The sequence below is a fragment of the Python bivittatus genome, unplaced genomic scaffold (assembly GCF_059951505.1).
Source record: "Python bivittatus isolate LINGU-HERP-01145 unplaced genomic scaffold, Pbiv_v1 ctg000020_np1212, whole genome shotgun sequence".
Taxonomy (NCBI): Eukaryota; Metazoa; Chordata; class Lepidosauria; order Squamata; family Pythonidae; genus Python; species Python bivittatus.
The window spans coordinates 47232188-47254112 of record NW_028277030.1 but is presented as its reverse complement, the minus strand read 5'-3'; the positions used below and the strand labels follow the sequence as shown (position 1 = coordinate 47254112).

Below are 21925 nucleotides of genomic sequence, written 5' to 3'. Positions count from 1 at the left end.
AGTGCAGAAAGTCTTGCTGAGAATAAAAGTTTCTCCTTAACTTGCTGTGGGAAGTGACAGGAAGGAAAAGTTCTGCTTGCGTGGGTGGCATTGTCTTCACTTTGTGGGAATAGTTTTATATCTTGTCCAGTACCAATAAGTTTTAAAATATAAGACCAAAAGACAAGGCATAATTAACTGAGTGCAAACATGCTTTAAACAGAGAATGATTACATCTTGGATATTTCCTGTTAAAGGCTCATACAGGACATAGCCTTGCACAGGTAAAATCTCGTGTAAATCACTGCATGACATTTCATAACATTTCTGCCAGTCTGAGCTTGATAGATCAGTGGTCTGTTGTTATTTTCCTAATAGAGAAAGGATGGAGATGGTTAATGTGATGAAGGTTTAGGATCTAAAAAACAAAAGAAGTAGATGAATGACACCCCTGCACTGAAGGAAGTGGGACAACAAAAAAGAGATTAAATAGAGTCATATTACTGAGATGTTGAAAGTAACAATGGCCACCATAATAACATCCCATTCAAACTTGGTTGCCTCTTTTTCATGGAAACATAAATTGGATATGTGGGATTCTCACTGGAGCAGAAGGAAGGAGGCAACCACAACACCAGATGGGAAAGTGGGCGGCAGGAATTATGACTAAGAAGCAGTGAGGATCAGGGAATCCAGATGTTTTCTGACTCACGTTGCTGGCCTGTAGCAACATTTCCTAGACTGTCCCCAGGTTTCAAATGCCCAATTAGAATACATTTCAGAAAGAGACAAAGGAAAGGATAGGATGATGATGGCAAAGCGGAAGCCTGAACTCTACTTAACAGGATCAAATGGCCAGAAGGGCTTATTGCTGAAGTGAAAGTTTTGAGTGTGAGATGGAATGACTGTTTAGCAGTCAGTAGAAAACATACAGACAGAGGTAGCCTTTTCAGTCCAACAAGCTACAGGGCTAGGCAAGGCTTAGTGAAAAGGGATAATCACTGTATCTTCCTTAAAGTGTTGAAATGAACTAGCCTAAAGTTAGTCTTTTGTGTTAGGGAATAGGACCTTCAAGCTATGTTGTTTGTTTATTTATTTATCAAGGCTTTACACACAATCACAAAGGAATTTCTACATGAAGTCTTGAAAAAAGTTGATTTGACAAAACTTTGTGTTTCTCCAAACATGTATTCATGTTTGATCAAGTTGGTCACCATTTATGTATGTCAGATAAATACTCCATGGCATTTGTCCATACATATTTGCCCATGGCATATCTGAATACACTACCAGCAAGTAAGCCATAATTTGATCCATGTGTACTTACATGCGCAGGTGAACAAAATGCATTTAATGTAGGTGGAATTACTTTTGACAGAATCTGCATGAGGTTTAAATTCTGAAATGGAATCAGATTCCTTGCAGAATTGCTACCAACATTTTTATTCAGTTCTTATTTAATAGCATTGAATTCAGTTGTTATCTAGACCTTTATTTCAAGAAATAACTCATACTTGGATAACCAGATTCTTTTCACATTAGCATTCTATTAAACAATAGCATTTTAATTCAGGTATGCCAATCCTTAACAACCATAAATAACAGTACAGCGAAAGAGTACATTTCATATTTTGAAATGGTTTTACTGTTTTGGTTTGACACTTCTAAGTTTGTGGGTAAAGGTTTAACATTAAAGTTTTGTGCTAACATCATTATCTGGTAGTGCCATTTTATTAAATGAACCTGAAAAATAAATTAGGATGTTTTGCTCTATACTGCTGAAATGATCTCATAAGTGCTATGTGAAGTTTTATGACAATTCTGTTAAGTTGTGATATACCTTGTGTTGATGTTTATTGAAAATTCTTTTAGTCATTTACTGAAGCAAAACTTAAATGCACTCTTTTGTAGCTGTAGTAATTAAATAGCAAACTAATGATTCCTATGTTAAATCCATAGGAAAAATACATATATTAGTAATAGATTGAACCTTAAAACTCAACCTATTGGGTCCTCATACCATGTAGGGTATATTAATTACTATAAGACTTACATAATTAGTGCTAATTACATTGTGTTGTTCCTAACCACCTTCAGAGAATTAATTCATATAGGGACTTGTGGACTAATGTATAAGAATTAATATGCTTGTATATGAGTCATCGTCACTATTACCACCCCAGATCAATCCACTGCAGGTTGAAGGCCTCTTCAGCTGCTTGCCAACTGCTTTGACATGCACGAATCATTCCCAGTTAACCCCTTTGAACTGAGTGACATCATTTGCCCAGCATTTATTTGGCCATTTTCTGAACCTTTTAAAGTCAACTGGAATCCAGTTGAGGACTGTTGTTGTCTAGCATTAATCCGTTCATTATGCAATATGGCCAGCCCACTGCCATATCTGTGAAGCTAACTGCTTTATTGTATCATATACTCCAGTCTGTTGGTGAATCCATATGTTTTGTTTCTTGTTACATTGTATTATGTTAAGCATTTACCATTCACTGTTTCTTTGCAAAACTTTCAAATTCTGTATAGCTTTTGCATTTAATGTCCATCTTTTTCAATCATATGTCAGCACAGATAATATATACTGATTACAACAATTTCATCTTTAAGCAGATTGAAATGTTGCTTTTGATTATAGCATGAAATTGTTCAAAACTCACTCTCTCTCTCTCTGTCTCATACACATACACATGCAGACACACATATGAAGAATATGCAGTCTTTTACTCTGCCAATATAAGTATATGTGGGTATGTTTATATGCATGTGTGTGCGCATGCGCATGTGTATGGTTTTTTCAAGTATTCAGAGTAGCATAAATAGATTTGGAGGGTAGAGGGTATGTGGGCAGGGATAATGCCCATTGGGGCCCTCCAGATAATGGTGCAGGCAGTGGGGTGACACCTATCAATCCCATAGTATTGTCACCAAGGGTTAGCAGTCATGATCTATTTTTTTGACAGTGGTGTTTTGTCGCTGAATAGAGAAATACTGTTACAGCTGGGCAAAGACAATTTCAAAAATAGTAGCATATTCCCACCTTTCACTTAAAGGAGCAGCCTGTGCTCCTGCCAGTGGGGATTTCTGCAGTGCATTTTCTTCCAGCTCCTAGATTCCCATGAAACCAATGTGCTGGCTTTCATGGTTAGAAAAAGGTGCTGAAATGCAGAATGGCTGGTATGCCAGCATTCAGGTCATACGGGTTTGAAAAGCAATTGAGGTTTGCTGCCATGGGAAGTGAAAAGATTTTGAGTTTTCAGCTTGTGTTTGTGAGGATGTATTTCATAACAATAGATTCAGATGATTGAAGTGATGTATAAATCCTGGCAATCAATCAATCAATCAATCAATCCACAAATACAGTAAGCATGCAATAATACATGAAGCATAGGGGAATGAGGACCCTAACAACACTTTTTGTAAAGTGGGGAATGGCAAGCTGTTTAGGAACGATTCTGCTGGAACCTGAGGTAGTAGAACATGGCATTCAATTACTAGCCACCTTGAACTGATAGTCAGCAAGCACTGATGATTGATCACTGGCCATACTCAATGACTGGCCAAAAAGGCAAAGTGTTGGATGCCTGGTTTTTTATGAACTCTTGAACCAGAAACATTTAGACATGACTTTGTTCACAATCTTGATATCTGAGTATATCCACAAGTAACCCAAACAGCCTGGATCAAACTTGGTTCACTTTAAATTAGGCTGAGAAGGTCCAGGAAATGGAAAGGCTGTTTGGCTGGAATATCTTGTTGTAGGAGTGGAAGCTACTTGCATATCATTGGATATAGTCCTCTGAGTTTAACATTATAACAGTGTAGTCAAAATAGTTCTTTGACAAATTGATTATAGAGAGTGTGTGCATCAAAAATAATGAATCGAGCATACTGTATTAAAAATAAGATAATCATAATTCTGGAGTAACCCTCTTAAAACTGTCACTGTAAATTCAGTTCTCCTTTTTTATTTAGTTAATGTAGAAGCCCTACTCACTAGGTTAATCTGTACAAGTGTTAAGTTACTAGTCTGCCAAAAATATATTTCATAAGAGTTGATAGAAATAGTGCTACTGTATAACATAATCAACAGAACTTTTCTTAGAGCTGTGTCAGTTCTAATAGACATAGTCTGAAAAAGACAACACCAGGAAATGACGCACATAGGAAAGGGCAAGGCTTTGATCATATGGATGGTGCCACCATCTTGACTTTTTTTGACTCCCCTCTGCAGACACCTCTGCTTGCTTACCAGTATATATAATGATGACAGTGAGTCTTATAAGCTTTATATAAAAGTTTGCACCTTAAAGCTGATTACTGTTGTATGAAATGACATATAAAACAAAATCTGCCCCAGTCCACTACTCTGCAACAGTTGCCTTGTTGTGTGGAAATTCAAAGCCTGAACTGTTTTTACTCCAGTTTTGGAGAAATAGCAGAGTCATTCCTTTCAGCACAAGGAGGTATGCAGCTATGTGCTGCCTGGGGTATTCTTCTTCGTGGCTGATGCAGGCAGTGAATTTTGCAGCATCACTGACTGCTATTTTTGCATGCAGAAGGAAATGTCCATAAAATGTTCCGTGTATGGATAGCTTCTAGTTAGTTAAAAGCCATATAATTGACTGCTTCAGTTTTGTATTTAAATTGATTAATTTAAAATAACATTTAAACATATAAATCTGTTTAATGCCTAGTCCTTTGATAACAATTTACAGTATCAGCCTTGTTATCTTTATTTCACATATATTCAGAGTGTGATTTTTTTTTCCTATTAGACTTTAAACAATTATAATAATGTCATTTAATTTATTACTTGTGAAATACTGAACTACTACCTCATTCCAATCAAAAGGGTTTAAATTGTTTGGATCTAGATAATCATTTCATCTATATAGTTCATCATTCCTAATCAGAAAATTAGAAAAATTTGCTGTATTGTACTTTCTGAAACATGTAAGCATGATCACATGTAATTGGAAAAATAGGATGAGCAATCATATGTTATTAATGAATATAGTTTAATTTTACTGCTTTCATTTTAAGTTTATAATGTTTTGTACCTCTAGGTATGGCAGAAACTGCCTCATTCAGTATGAAGATTTTGCTAACCGAAATGCATTCCGTCTTCTGAATAAATATCGCAACTTGTACTGCACTTTCAATGATGACATTCAAGGTAATGAAATATTTCTAACATGTTGCTTAGCAGAGGACAATACTCATTTAATAGTTTAATATTTGTAAAGACTATGTATCCTGTGCAGATACTCATTACACCATTAGGTAATGCTTGAAGTCCCACATGATGATAAGGATAATGTGTACAAGCCGTTTGGTGATTTGCTGCGGTGATCTGAAGAGACACACTGCATGATCTTTGCTGTGTCATTCTTGTCCCATTGTCACATTGTATGAAATAACCTCTAATGAAAGCTTTACTTGCATCCCAAACAATTCTCACAACAGTCTCTTTATCTAAATTATTTTCAAAGAACTCTTTTAACTTCTTTGTACAATCCTCCACTATTGCTTCTTTCTGTAACAGCATTTCATTTAACCTTCATCTGAGGTTTCCTTTTATAAACCAAACTTACTGGATTATGATCTTAAAAAGTCTTTGGAATGTCTATACTTCATGAAACTTGGTAACCAAATTCTTTGAAATCCAAATCATATCTATTCTTGAAAAAGATCTGTGTCTTTCAGAAAAATATGTATACTCTCTTGAATTGCCATTTTTATGTTTCCATATATCAACAAGCCCTAAATTGTCCATCAAGTCAAAAAAAACTTTTGGTAAATTTGGCCTTGTCTAATTTTAATATTTTTCTCTGAAGTTCTATTTGTGAAGAAATCACTCTATTCCAATCCCCCATTAAACACCAATTTTCATAAGAAAAGCCCATTAGTCTATCCATAAGTCCTTTATAAAACAATACTTTGTCCTCATTTCGGGCATAAATTCCCAATATCAGAGTCTTAGCCCCATGTAGATTGACTTCTACCCCACATATCTCTCTCCTTCTAAACAGAATTCAGTCAAAATCTCTGCCGTTTAAAAGTAAAAATCACTCCTTCCCATCAAAATGGAATCTTTTTCTGTTTAAGTCTATCAGTCAGAAAGAAGTTCTCTTTTCTTTTACGCAGTATTCTAATTGGAATTTCTAAAAGCACAATTACATCTGTGTTATCAATCTTTAATCTTGTATTAAAATGCTGTTGCAAAACTTGAACTTTTGTCTTCTTCCTGATAAAATGCACCAGGATATCCCTTAGAATATTTCTTATTCTCACAAATCATGTATTTATTTTATAAGCTTTATCAATTTCTGCCTTTGAATCCTCTTCATCCCGTTGGAAAAAAAAATGATAAAGCTTTAATTACATTTTCTTTGTCTTCACCAGAATCCTCTGGAATCACTCTGAATCTCAAGCAAAATTGGCTGGTGTGGGTCTTCCGGGTTGTGTGGCCGTGTTCTGGAAGTTTTGTTTCCTAACGTTTCGCCAGCATCTGTGACCGGCATCTTCAGAGAGCAGGAGCACAGACAGGAGCAGTTCTCTCTGTGCCCAGGATGATGTGACGATGCTGGCGAAATGTTAGGAAACAAAACTTCCAGAACACGGCCACACAGCCTGGAAGACCCACACCAGCCATCGTATTCCGGCCGTGAAAGCCTTCGACAATACATCAAGCAAAATTCCTTCTCTCTCAACTTCAGTAATGCTAGATTATCTAAATCTCTTTCCATCTCTCTATTTATAATTTCTGTCTTACTTTCTCTTTTTTTAAAAAAGAACTTTATTACATTTCAGTAAAGAATAAAAAGACAGGAAGGAAAAAGAAAATAACAAGAGAAGAAAAATACAGAAAAAAAGAAAGTAACTTCCGATTTTCTTCGGTACAGGTATAGATATAAAATGCATTCACCTCTTACTCTAGTATTTAATTTTTCTGTCTTACTTTCCAAAATTTCCACTTTGTCATTAATTTGTTTTACATCTCCAGTCCCTTGTTTTACAGAATTTTCCATCTTCTTAATTTCTTCTTTCATCTCCTCTTTCATCTTTACAAGTCTTTCATCCATTTTCTCTTCAAAAGCTGTTGATATAGTATTAAGTGATTCAGACAACTTTTTTCCTAATTCCTCAAACATTTTCTGAAGCAACTCTGGTGTAATCTTCTTTCCACAGGTTGCTCAAACAATCCTCTCCTCCCTTCTCCTGTTTTTGCCACTTTTCTGGTAGTTGCCAGAATACTGTAATCCAAAAGTGAAAGTGTCTCAATTATAAAAGGGAAAGTTGATCCAGAAAGAATGTTGATCACCAAGTGAACTTTTCTTATCCTGCCACTCAGAAAATATCTCTTTAACTGTAAATTGATTACAAATGGCGGTGATTAAGAAAGTGAGGCTTTTGTGAACCTTGTGTCCATATAGGCTGCATTAGAGGTGTGAGCTTTATTGAAATCCCTTGATGCCAGCCACCTGACTCACAAGTCGACCACAAAAACCTCAGTTCCTGCAGTCTTCTCTTAAGCAGCAGCTGTCTGGAGTGAAGTGGGTGATCTCATGATCTTTCCTTGTCCGGAGAGACTGCCTCAGCCAGAATTTACCGTCTGGCTGCAGATCGCCACTGCAGTGCCATCCCTGTTCCTTCAGGGATGTCTAGTCTGCCATGGGACCTCACCTGGAAGCCAGTGTTGGAGAAAACTTCTGAGAATACCGTGGACAGCCAAGAAAACAAACGAATGGATCATTGAACAAATCAACCCAGAGTTCTCACTTGAGGCACAAATGACCAGGCTCAAATTCAGACACATTGTGTGAAGACCTAGTTTTCTGGAGAAGGCTCTAATGCTGGGAAAGGTGGAAGGAAAGAGAAAAAGATGGTGACCAGCAGCAAGGTGGATGAACTCAGTTACAGTGATGATATGTGCATCACTGGAAGACTTGAAGGACCAGGTTAGGGATAGATTATCATGGAGCAAGTCTGTGCAGTTGCTAAGAGTCAACACCAGTTTGATGGCACATAATCAGTTATTCATCTTGTCGTAATTGCTTAACATGTCCTAAATATATACATGTAAGTACTCCTAAACCTCATTAAGTTCAGACTTATATTTGAGATCCCAAAGCCCTCCAAGCTCACAGTGCTGAAATTCTGCAGCAAAATGGCAATCTTCAATGCATAGTGTTTGTCATTTTATGATGTCCTTTCCTTGTTTTGTTCAAATTCTCTAGTATTAAATAAACTAGGCTTGTGATCAGCAGGTTCATTTCTTCACATCTTCACTGATTTTCTTAATACATTGTGTAACAGTATACTCTCTTTTATGGACAAATAATATCTTATTTTCCATTCATATACAGTGATACCTCGGGTCACGAACTTAATTCGTTCCGCGACTCTGGTCGTGACCAGAATTGATCGTGACCCGAATCAAATTTTCCCATAAGGTTCAATGTAAATACAGTTAATTCGTTCTGACCCCTACGAATTTGGTCGCCAACTGATTTTGTTCGTGACCCGAATCAAATTTTCCCATAAGGTTCAATGTAAATAAGGTTAATCCATTCTGAACCATATGTATTTTTTTTAAAACCACAAAAATATGAAACAAAGTACAGTACAGTACAGTATGAAGAAAGAGAACACTAACCTTGCTTGAGGCGACTTCTGGCGTGGAGGACAGGAAGGTGGGTGGGGAGGCAGTAATTGTTTGGAGGGAGAGTCCCCCTCCCTACAGGAAGCCACGACCACGTGTCACAGCAGGGAAAATGGCCGCAGATCCTGTTCGTCACCCGATGCGGAGTTCGCGAATGGAAGCAAAATTTTGCGAACGGTGCTGTTCGTGACCCGAATTGTTCGTGAACAGAAGCGTTCGTGACTGTATATATTTAAGTGAATTGCGTTCCTTGTGGGGATAATGTATTGCCAGTAATGCATGATCATAATACACCTATCATTTGATGCAATTCAGTCAGGATGAGGGGAGAAGATGAAAACTTGAAAAGGAGTAGCATTCAATTACAAATAACTTCACATTTTAATTTGTAATTCAGATGTGTTTCCCCCATTGTTTTTACAACAAGGTATTGCTTCATAATAGAATTACTATTGTTTTCTGGGCTTAATTATTTCCTAATTATTTCTTCTGTATAGCTTTCCACTAGCTGCATTCATTAGCAATTTTATATGCTCTAGTCTTTTCCTCCCATTACAATAATTCTCTAATTAGTGTAAGGCAACTGCCACTCTTGGTGTGCTTTCAGGAGCCTTCTTCTGATTTCAGGGGTGGTGGTGACCTTGATTTAAAATGAGTCCTTAACAGACCCCATGGCCTAAATGACCTTTTCAGTTCTCTGCTTCTGTATGTTCCTTTTTCACATTGATGTGCTGTGCTAAAACAACATAAGTTTACTGCAGATCTTTTTGGAGGGAGGGGACCTGGAACGAGTGCTTGTGTGTTTCAGCTTAACAGTAGAAGAGAAAAAAGCCATTAAGGACAAATTCTGTTTTTAAAGTTCACAAGAAAAGATGACTGGTTGGTTAACATTAGAGATAAGCCATTATTTTGATTTAATAACATTATTTATTATTTTATTCTGTTTCAGGAACAGCATCTGTGGCTGTTGCAGGTCTCCTTGCTGCACTCCGGATTACTGAAAATAAATTGTCTGATCATACAGTACTCTTTCAGGGAGCTGGAGAGGTTTGTTTATCTATTGTTCTTTTTTCATTTCTATGCCACCTTTCTAGCAAAAGGTGGGTATTATAATATATTGCTTGTCTAGGTATTTATTTGTTTGTTTGTCTATTTATTGATCTCCTTCTGCTGGTTGGGGATGGAATTGAGTGGTTGTGTGGTTCAAATTGACAAGATGGTAGCCAGAGCACTGCAGTGCAAGCCTCACCCTGTCTGATGTCACTGTGCATGAAAAATGGGTGGGGCTTACACTGTAAAGCTCCAACTCCCAACTTGCTGATTTTGACACCCCCAACCCTACCCCCATGGATGCTGCTGGCTGGGCAGATATATTTTTAGTAAGTCAGCCCTGCCAGACTGAATCCAGCAGCCTTTCTGAAATGAGTAAAGTCTGTGGCTAGTCAGTACCTAAATAGAAATCTTATTTGAATTCCACGCAGACAAGATATAAAATATAAATATGTTAAAATACAACAGTGCATGGAGTCTAAGTGGCTTGACATGCATTTGTAGCCATATCAATGTAGGCCATTTGTTATTGACACAACAATTGTCAATAAATGGGTGCACTATTTGGAGAAGGAATGGGGCGCGCAATTTGGAGAATGAGGTCTTCTGTAGCACCGCAAGAACAGGGCTCCTGCCGTTCTCCAAATAGCACCCCCGTTCTCATGAGACCTGGGGAAGACCACAAGGCTTCCGAAGGATCACAAGAATGGGGCACGGGATGTGGAGAAGGAAAGGCACGAGCGGCTTGAAGAATGGCATGAGCAGTCTTGGGAAGAAGGCCTGGCGCGGCTAGCAGCTGATGAGGCACACCCAGCATACAGTAGGGTCAGGCCAGGTGCGCCTCATCAGCAGTAGGAGAAAAATGGTGAAGATCAGCTGGGTGTGGCAGAGCCTGTGGAGTGCAGGGTGGCAGGTGCAACTGGAACTTTGCACAATGGTGCTGGAGTGGCTGGCTGTGGTGTGGGGCTTGAGGTGGCATTTCTCAGTGGCAGCGGTGGCACTGGGGCTGAAGTAGAAGTCTGGGGCGGTGGCAGCTGGCTGAGACTGCTGAAGGCCCTGGGCCTGTACTTCAGCCCCAGCCCTGGTGCTGCCGCTGACAAGTGCTGCTGTGCAGGGCGGCCAAAAGGGCATAGTTCATGGGGGAGATCGGCAGGTGGGGGAGTTGCAGTGCCTCTGCAGTCATAAGTGTGGGTGAGCTGCCAAGCGCCCGACTTTTGATCATGTGACCACAGGGGCACTGCAATGGCCGTAACTTCAGGCATAGGTCATAAGTCCATTTTTTCAGCACCGTTGTAATTTTGAACAGTCACTGAACGAATGGTCGAAAGTCGAGGACTAACTGTATTTGTTAATGTTTGAGTTGCTTTGAGTTTCTGTGTCAGGAAACTGAAGGACTCCTTTGTTACTTTGAAAGTCAAATTTTGCTATATAGAATATAATCCTGAATATAAGGTAAACCTTTTACATATCTGCATTGAAGTACTCTTTCCTGCTTTCCTTTTTACCCTTTTAGTACTTTTACTGTGAATAAACTCTGTATAAGAGATGAAAACAAGAGGCCTTGTAACATAGTGGTTAGGTTTTCAGACTAGGACCAGGAAGAACCAGGTTCAAATCCTAATTCAAACATTGAGATTATCAGGGGCTTTTTAGCCCAAGTTCCCTCTCTGGGCTGTTGTTGAGAGGCAAATGAAAAGTGACCCCTTGAATAGTGCCTTAAGCTCCTATTAAGCAGGATATAAATGTAAAAAATAATTACATTTTTTATTTGCTTCCTTTGAACCTCATTGTTTATATTCAGATGTAGAAGTTATGTCTGATTAATGAATAAACAGGGAGCTTTTTCTTCATCATTTGTGAGACCTGGGGCATGAGATGTTTTATGTGTATTTTGAAACTGTCTGAGTCAAAATGTATCAAGCTGTACAAAAAAAAACAGTAAAACTTTGCGCCAAATTATTTTTACTGAGGTTATGCAAAAAAGAAAACCCTAGTGTCAGCATTTGTAGATGTTCCAAGCCCATATAAAAATAGGTACAGATGTTAACTCAGAACTAATGTATTGTTTAGTCTTGGTTATTTAAAGAATTCCTTTCAAATCTGAAGTAAAAATTCATTGTATGATTATTCTAAAGTTACTTTTTTCTAAGGTGAGCAAATAGCATATTCATTCTGAACTACAAAGAATAAAAGTGGCAAACTCGAGTTTCCAGTGAAAGCACATATCAAAGGGCATGATAGCCAATACTAATTGAAATGTATCATTAAGAGTTATTGCTGGTTCGAGAGCCAGTTTGGTCTAGTGGTTAAGGCTCCAGGGCTAGAAACCAGGAGACTGTGAGTTCTAGTCCCACCTTCGGCATGAAAGCCACTGGGTGACTTTGGGGAAGTCTCTCTCAGCCTCCAGTGTCAGGCTCGTGCGACAAGCCGGTTGGTCGATTCCTGTCATAACCAGCGGATGAACATTCAGTTGATCCGGGAAAAAAAAGGGACCCTGCACATGCGGGAAAAACACTAGGATGAAAAAAAATTAAGAGTTATTGCTGGTGTAGCGCTAGCTTTCTTTAAGCAGTTCACCTTTTGTTGATCTCTGTAATTTGGAGTGGGAAGGGGAAAAGACACAGTGGGAGGATATTACGGAGATTGTGTGTAAGCACTGCCAGATAGACGGGTCATTCCTGTTGCTTGTTTTAGTAGTGCACTGTGAAAAATTAAAAAAAGGAAAGCATCTATATATTCCTGCAGTGAATATTGTTGTGTATAATGAGTATGTGCTTTATACAGAAATGCAAACATAACAACCTAGAGTTGTGCATAAGCACTAAGAAGGGGGAGTGATGAACATTTTATATAAAAATTAATATGTTTACATATGTATAAATAAGTGTGTACATGGGAAGAATTGAATTGATTTCTATTTTGTGTGTGTGTGTGAGAGAGAGAGAGAGATGGATTTCATATTCTGTTATGTGTATACTAATTCTTCCTTTTCTTACTAGGCAGCCATGGGCATAGCCAATCTTCTCATTATGGGCATGGAAAAGGAAGGGATACCTAAAAAGGAAGCCATAAAAAAGATCTGGATGGTAGATTCAAAAGGATTAATTGTAAAGGTAATAGCATTTCCCTTCCTATTAGAACTACACATTATGATTTAAACTTTGCTAGGAATATTGAACAATAATAACTGAAGTAAAATACACTCAAAACTGGTATTTCTTTTCCTGTACACTTAGACGAATAAAGATTGGATACATGGGATAGTAATACTGTCACTGAGAATGTGGTAAGTTCCTCTGAAAGCCTTCTTGGAGAAAATTAATAAAAATTAAGGATGCATTTAACCTTCTATTGCAACTTCAGTTTTAAATATCTATACATATGTGTTAAGCATCATGAATCACCCTATGTTTATAGTGAACCTAAAATTGTTTATTAAAATAAGCAAAGAAATGCTGATATAAAAGATAAATTTCTGCTGATATTTTCCTTTATCTATGCCAGACCTCTACATAAACTTCAGCTGTATTGCCTCAAATAACTTTTATTGCATAGCAATAAGAGCAGAGACCATGACCTGCACGCTGTGGTTTATTATGATATCAGCAGTGGTTAGACATTCAGATTTGCTCAGAGACTTGTCAAGGCATTCTTACCACATTTCTTCCATATGTTACAGCTAAGACAAAAACATGTATATTTCAAATACTAAAATAATAAAGGGATTTTTAAAGTAATAATTTAAACATTTCTATCCTCAAAGAATATATTATCTGATTTATTTGTCTTCTTGCTTACAGTAGGTTGTATTGGAAACAAAACATAAACCTAGAATTCCTCTTGGATTTCCATGCTTCTCTTTCAAAGAGAAATGCCAGTTCATATGATCGATTAATGATTTATGTTACTGTTACCTGCATGAAAGTGCATATCACTCAGCTCGGATTATATAACTGCTGGGTTGAGACAAATGAAACTTTGAGTGAGATAGATTTTCACATGAACTTATCAAATTGGAAGATATTTTATTATATACTTGATTTCTATCAGGAAGATTTTCTTGATAATATTCTGGATAACTGAGATATGCAAAAGGATTTATGTAACTACTGTTATTCAGGCAAGATTACTGTAAGGATATTCAATGTAAACTTTATCAACTTTACACTGCCACAGAATGGACCTCTAACTATCCATCTATTAGCATCCATAGATCTAAGTTTGTTGTTTGTTAATTGTGCTTTACTCCCTCCCTTTTACATTATAATTAATAGTACCTTATCTCTTCCAGATAAGTAGGTTCACACAATAATGCAGATAAATTGCTATCTACCAGTTCATTTGTTAATTTTGATGCCTATGCTATGCTAGACAATTTTGAACTGAAGGAGCAGAAATACTGAATTTATCTGTATCTAATTTGTTATCCCCCCCCCCTCCTCCTCCTAATAAAGGGTAATGGCATAACAGGATTGGAAGGCCTCACTAAAACCACTAACTAGAACACCATCAGATAAATTACAATATTTCATGGAGTGGGGTGATTGAAGAATTTTCCATAAACTGTTATTAACTAATGACCAATAGTGGAAATTCTGCAAACAAATTCTGGAGTGATTAAATAGTGGAACCAATAGAACAAGTAAACCAAAACGTGTAGTTCCCCCTAAACATGTTAAGGAGTAATTTATGGTTGATCCTCAGAAAAAAAAAAATCATAGGTTAAGCTGAGTTAATTATTGAGGGCACTCAATGAATTTTGTGTCTGAGTGAAGATTCAAAGACAGATCTATCCTATTCAAAATCAACAGGCAGTCCTCTTCATCAAATAGACTCATCTTATTTCACTTATTAAATTATTTCATATTACATGGCAAAGGGATTAATCAGGATGTGCATGAGGCCAGACCTTGGTTTCAGTTTCATATAATTTTTTTATTAAGAATTTTTATTATAATAATGAAATCTAATACAAACTAAACTTAAAGAAAGAAAATAGAATAGAGAGAAGGAGTAAAAAGTGCAAGGAAAAAGAAAGAAAAGGAAATGAGAAGAAAGAAAAAAGAAAGAATATAATAAAAAAAGAGAAAAGAAATATGTAAAGAAGTGACGGAACTTTCATCACAACAGGTATGTCTGAGGAAGACATTATAACCCAAGGCGCTCTTACCATTTCCTAGAGAGTTTGTGATTTAAAATGGGCAACGAAGAATATTAAGTGGGAACAGAAGAGGAGCATTTTAAGTGGAAGTGGCAAAGAAGGATTGCTGCCATGTGCTGTAGCTGAAGATGGGCCGCTAACTAATTGGCAGAGGCTCTGCAAACAGCATGCACATCCAGGGTGCTTAGAGTCTAGAGCAAGAAAACAGGAAAGCCAATAAGGAGTGGGAGTTGAAAGTTGAGGGGTGACTAAGTTTAGGGTTAGTTTCAGGGAGAAGGTAAGATGGAAAAACATTAGCAAGTGACAGAGAAAAGGCCCATCTGCTCTATTCTTCCTTTACCTCAGCCTTTTGCCCTGAAAGTAGTATCAGCCATGTGGGGAAAAATCAAATAATGAAAGAAGGAAGTAGTTCCAGTTAAAGGGAGGATAAATTGCATCTAAAGCATTATGGAATTTGTAGATGTAATCGCAGAGTTTGTGCAGGCTTTTTTCAAAGGTGGGCAAATGTTCTCCTCGTGTTCAAAGAAGACAATAAACTAGGTCCAGGCAATTACTGACAGTTTTTTTGTAACAGTATCTGGAAAGGCTTTAGAAGTCCGTAAGTAGTGTGTGAGCACTTAGGAAAATTTGCTGAGGTAATGGTAGACTTTTTTGTTTGTTTATTTGTGCCTTCGAGTCAGTCTTGACTCCTGGCGACTGCCTGGACTAGCCCCTGCAGGTTTCTTGGCAAAATCTCAGAAGTGGTTCGCCCTGGCCTGCTTCCCAGGGCTGGGAGAGAGGGACTGGCCCAAGGTCACCCAGCTGGCTTCGTGCCTCAGGCAGGACTAGAACTCATGGCCTCCTGGTTTTTAGCCTGATGCCTTAACCACTACACCAACCTGGCTCTCAACAGTAGACTAGCAGAAATTATTTAGACATTTGTTAGATTTAACAGTGCAGTGAAGAGAAAAGAATAGACTGAATCTGACAGAAACAGAAATGCTGTTGACAATTAAAATATTTCAGCATTTTTTAAAAAAAACAAAAATATTTAGGAACCAGTAACACTGCTAACTCCCACTGACAGCTGCTGCAGTATTACCAAAAAATAAAGTAAAATAAAATAAAATCAGCCATATTAGTCACCCAATCACTTTGTACTGAATCTGGTCTTCATGAGCATGCCAAAAAGCAGCCCAGACTGCCACAGTCTTGACAGATTGTACGTTCTCCATCCTGATCACAGGGACCAGATGCAAGTATTTCAGAAGAGTTTGCAATAATAGTCCCAGTGAAATGCTGAAAACTCGTGTATGTTCATTTTAAACTCCAATAATTCAGTCTCTAACAAAAGAAAAGGGGAATGAACAATAGTTAAATCCTGCCCCCCAAATAAATCAAGTGTGAGTCAAGAAAAGCTGGCATACTGGAGGTTTCGTTGCTAGCCACATGTCAGAACTATGCAATCTCTTGTGGTCTCCCTGCCACTGATAATATATTGCCTTCCGTTCTATAAATAACAAGACTTGTGGTTGCTGACCAGGAAGAAATGGAGAAAGAGAACAAATGCAATGATGTAATTTACACCATGGCAGAAACCTGGCAAGTTTGTGTCTGTGTGTGTATATGGTTATTTATAGCATAACATACTTGTGCTGGGCCTGCTTTAAAACCTTGATATTGCATGGTTAAGCCTTACATATCCAAGTATGTAATACATACATGATATATCTACAGGTAGTCCTCAACTTATGACCACAATTGAGACCAGAACTTCTGTCGCTAAGTGATGTGGTCATTAAGTGAGTTGTGCCTGATTCTATGACCTTTTTTCCCATGGTCATTAAGTGAATCACATGGTCATTAAGTGAATTCAGCTTCCCCCATTGACTTTGCTTGTCAGAGGCTCCCTGGGAAGGTCACAAATGGTGATCGTGTGACCCTGGGACGCTGCAACCATTGTAAATAAGCGTGGACTGCCAAGTGCCCGAATTTTGATCATGTGACTGCAGGGCCGCTGTGATGGTTGTAAGTGGGAGGACCAGTCATAAGTGACTTTTCAGTGCTGTCGTAACTCTGAATGGTTGTTAAATGAATGGTTGCAAGTTGAGGACTACCAGTGTATCAAATGGAAGAACAGACATTTTTTTCAAGGAATTCCAAATGAATTGCTGCTGCAAGCCGTCAGAACTATTTCCCTTCAACTGTATATATGATTGCATATTTCCCAGACTTTTATGTATTCAATTTAACAAAGTTCTATCTCTCTGCTTCGTTTGAATCACGGTGGCACTTAGGATTTTCTATGATTTAGGTCCCATTAAGAATTCACATTTATAGTTGAGGGGCAAAATTGTTGAAGGCAGGAAAACCCTTCTTTTTTCTCCAGAATTATTTGGGATTAGGTATGCTTTCTGTGTAGAGGATAACTATCCTCCTGTCAGTTGGGTCCTCCCACACAGCTGCAGCCACAGCTGAAGCAGATTCTGGTTCAGACAGTTTCCAGACCTGAGGTGATGCATGCTGTCCTTGTGAGTCAAACAATCCTCTGCTGTCAACTGAAGGAACTTGGAGAGTGTCCAGTCTCTAGGGGAAAATACAAGATAGCCTTGCTACAAAGAGATCAGGGGGAAAATGGTTTTTTTGGAAGGTTTTGCAAGCAGGGAGGTAGCATTTAATATTTTTCTCAGATGGAAAAATCTAAAATGGACAAATAGCTATTAGTTGTGTGGCCAGAGCTTGGGGCACAGTAGGCAACATGCCTTCTGCCAGCCCACATGTATTTCTTAGACCTCTGTCTTCCAGATATTCCAGCTGCTCACATTCTCCCCTGTTGGGAGTCTTTCTATCTCGCCTCCATGCTTTCATACCCTCTCCATGTACACGCACAATGATGCTGGCATATTTTCTTTCTCTGTGTCCTCTTACATTTTGAAAGAGGTGGCGTACATTACAAGCAGAGCAAAGCTGCAGCATATGTTTCAAAAGGCCTCTAAGAGAAGGCAGATGCAGAGGAAGGCAGCCAGAGCCTTGTTCAAGATATGAGGGAGAATTGAAGAGCTTTGTGCCTGCCACTGGCCTGGGCTTAATGGCATCCCTTATGGATACAACTAGACTTTGCAACTTGTGTTGGTGTTTTTATTCATTTATTTTTTTAGACTTAATAATACAGGGAAAAACACATTTCCCTCTTAATTCTGTTTTTGGTTTGATCATCCCGAAATGTCATCATAGCCATGACATTTGTGAGGGCTTTGCTTGGTGGGAGAGGACCCAAGGATTCTTCTGAGACCTCTCTGTCTGTATGCTGCTTGATACAGGAAGTGAAATGCCATCTTCCTTTCCATTTACCAATCAGTACAATGCGCAAATGTTATACCCTAGTAACATCTACTCCACTCAGGTTGAATTTACATAACCCATTTGCAACTTGTTTATGTTTTGTTACATCATCACCAGGCCCAGAAAACTAGTTGAGTTCTGTGAGGATAGCCTTTCTACATGTATTTTGATTAGGATGGTTTCTAAAATGCATCCTTCTCTTTCCCTTAGTTTGGGAAATTCTTAATTGCATTTCATCAAACAAACTTTGGAAAGTTTTCAGTGCCACTGAGTTCAGAGTATACCAGGAATTTCAAGGACTACATTCCCCTCAAAATTTCTGACTATGCTTCCAAACATGACATAAATGCTTGGTAAAACTCTTTGACTATAATGGTCATTTAATGGATGCCATATGTTTTGCACTTAGCAAGTATGATTAAGCTTACTGATGAGAAGGTCAAAGTAACACTAGTATGTTTTTAAAAGAAGACTGAGCCTTTTCATTAGAATACAGAATAAATATAAAACTGTAATCTTTTTTAACTTAGGGTCGTGCTTCATTAACATCTGAGAAAGAAGTGTTTGCTCATCAGCACGAGGAGATGAAAAATTTAGAAGACATTGTTAACAAAATAAGACCAAGTGTTCTTATAGGTAATAAACTATCTATATGTCAGTTTATCTAAGTTTGCCCTTTTGTTTGATATTTATGTCTGTCTATCTACGTGCATGCGCGTGCGCGTGCACACACACACACAGAGGATGTGTTTAAATTTTAGAGAAATAGGTACAAGTATCTGTTGAGAATATTATTTCCTAATAGTGATCTATGTGCACAAGAACAAATACAGTAAGAATATGCTGGAAATTCTCATAGCTTTGGGAACTAAGTGAGGTTATGGAGATTTCTGAATTATACTGTAAGTAATGTATGAATAGCATATGACCTCAGATGTATTTACATACTAAATAGCTAGGTTTTAGGCTAGGTCTGTTCTATGAATTTGCTCCCTGAGTCATATTAGAATAGTCTCCAATCATTCTTTTTCTCTCTTTAAAATTCTATGCTAGGAAATAGACTAAAACATACAATTTTTTGTAGAAATATTTCTGCAGTGAACAGATCAGATAAATTATTTTGTATCCAATACTATGTAATGCTCAGTGCTGAATATGAAAAGGATATATTTCTTTGAATGTTGTATTTACCTAAGGGTGCTGCATAAGCAAGAAAGACTGATCAGATGTCATATTCTTTTTCCTATTTGGATGATTGTTTAAAACCTTTCCTTGAATAGTTGGGATCACTAAATTATCTGATGTTTCCCCAAGTTTTTCATTAAACTCCAATCTCAGCAACAGCCATATATGGAATATTACTAGACACTACTCAGGAAAATGACTTGTTATTGTTGGACCAAGAACAGAAACAATTATTTTAACAAAACTAGCCATAAAGCATAAATGAGATTATGTTTTCTAATTTATTTTGCTGTGGCTTGGAGTGATTGTCATTTGTACCATTTGCTTTTTAAAAACTAAATTCACATTAAGTAGTAAAAAAAAGTAAGACAGTAACTTTTGGTAAGACCAATTTAAAAATATGGGGAGCTTTGAACTTCACATTCTTTAAGAGTTCTCAGTTGTCAGAGCAAGGAGAAAAGAATAAAGGAAGATTATATGTTCAAGCTGGTGATACTTTAGCTAAGGCTACATAGCTCTTTGGGTCTGTAGCATCTGCTTATTAAACGTAATGCACCTTAATTTAATTTTTGTCAAAGGCAATGTCCTGATTTGAACTTTTTTTATGTTATGACATTACTTTTCCATTTTGCTTGAGCATTCATACAGTTTGTTCTATTAAGATGTTATGCAAAGAAACCAAGATCCTGATGAGATATATTTGGCCTTCTACACCTATCATCTATCTCAATCTCTCTTCCTTTCATCTTACCTTTTTCATTACCATAGACCCAGGATAGGTATATGCAAATATTTCATAAATTGATTTAAGAAACCTTAAAACATATGGTTTTAAAAAATGAAGCCAAAATTTTAGGACTTATTGTTTTATAACAATGAAACAGATGTCATTTCCAACAACACATTTAATAATTGGACTCATAAGGTCAACTACAACAGATAAGAGTAGAGGAATTGTTCTTGCAGAATAAGAGTTTGGATATTGTCTACTTGAAAGTTGTCATTTGCTTCTTTCCCCTTCTCTGAATCACATTTCCAAAGCAAACGTGGAAAAAAATATATTTATAAAGCAGATTGATGAAAGAAATCTCTATGTACATTGGAAAATGTTCCTTCTAGATGAATCCAAAAGATAAAAATATGGGCCAAAGAAAGGTATCAAAGTATCAGAATGGTTATAGAAGAGCAATCTCTTCAGATAATTGCAATTCTGTTCCAAGTCTATCCTGTGAAAATGAATTATTTCCATTCAACGAGAAGGGGAAAAAAGGATGAAGATGACTTAAAAAAAACAGCAATGGAGATTAAATAATGATATTATCTGGTTGTCTCATGAAATTTTCATAATTAACCAAGCACATTGCTCATTAAAATCTTGTCTGAAAATAGCCAAAATTGTAACCATTTCAGATTCTGAAGTTTAATGATCCATTAGAAACTTTCCTTGCATCAGTTTCCTTGAAATGAAAGAATAGCACAAAATAGTTTAAGAACCAATATTCCAATGAAAATATGTCAAGAATATCTCAGAATACTTTATTCATGAGAGAAAAAATGTGCTTTTTGTTTTAAAAAAAATCTTCCCTATAAGAACTTCTATTCTTCTCAATGGGAGAATTTTATTATTATATTCAGTGAAACATCTTAGTGAAAATAAAGAAATAAGTTGGGCTTGATTTATGAAAACCTGTCTTTCATTAGGGGAGCTATGACATTTGTTCAAGAATAAACTGATTTTGGAAAACACCATTTTGGGTTTTATACTCTCACAAAGCAATTTACAGAAAACATAGTGGTGTTAAAAAAATGCCTATATCAAAGTTGCCTCATTCACTACAGCCTAACCCTTCTTATTAATTTCCTGATCTCCTCTTCATATCAGTGGTAAACATACTGTGATGATGATTAAGATGATGATAATGCCATATGTGGTGAATGTAGCTAATTTAAGATGGCACTTCTGCCTGTCTTGTCATTTTATCTTTTTAAAATGTGGAGTAGAAATAAGTAAAATAATTTTTCAATACCTCTGCAGAACAATCTTTTAGAGTAGTGTTTCTCAACCTTGGCAACTTTAAGATGTGTGGACTTCAACTCCCAGAATTCTGGAAGTCCACACATCTTAAAGTTGCCAAGGTTGAGAAACACTGTTTTAGGGCAATGGGCAAATATTGTACATTCTGTAACATTCTGTTATATTTCTGTCTGGCATAGGAGTTGCCGCAACTGCTGGTGCATTTACAAAACGTATTATCAAGGATATGGCTTCCTTCAACAAGCGGCCAATAATTTTTGCGCTCAGTAACCCAACTAGCAAAGCAGAATGCTCTGCTGAAGATTGCTACCACCTAACAGAGGTATTGGGGGGAAGAGAATTATATTTAAATTGATTATACTATGTGTTGGTACGTTATTTATGTATATATTCACACAATTGTCTCTGTGCATGTATTTATCCTGGCAGTTTTCAGTCAAGGCTTATTTGTGGGTGTCTTTAGCAATATTTCTCCATAATTTTAGGTTAAAAGGGAACCCAATTCCATTGGGAA

General features: G+C 37.2%; 1 protein-coding gene across 2 annotated transcripts in view; it reads left to right on the top strand.

The window, feature by feature from the left end:
• The window catches only part of ME1 (malic enzyme 1), a 126044-nt gene that overhangs the window by 90817 nt on the left and 13302 nt on the right, over positions 1-21925 (top strand). For both annotated transcript variants that reach the window (XM_088138093.1, XM_088138097.1), the window contains exons 7-11: positions 5061-5170; positions 9609-9706; positions 12709-12822; positions 18722-18827; positions 21591-21733. In XM_088138093.1, coding sequence (XP_087994219.1) covers positions 5061-5170; positions 9609-9706; positions 12709-12822; positions 18722-18827; positions 21591-21733 — 571 coding nt within the window. The remainder of the gene's footprint in view (positions 1-5060; positions 5171-9608; positions 9707-12708; positions 12823-18721; positions 18828-21590; positions 21734-21925) is intronic.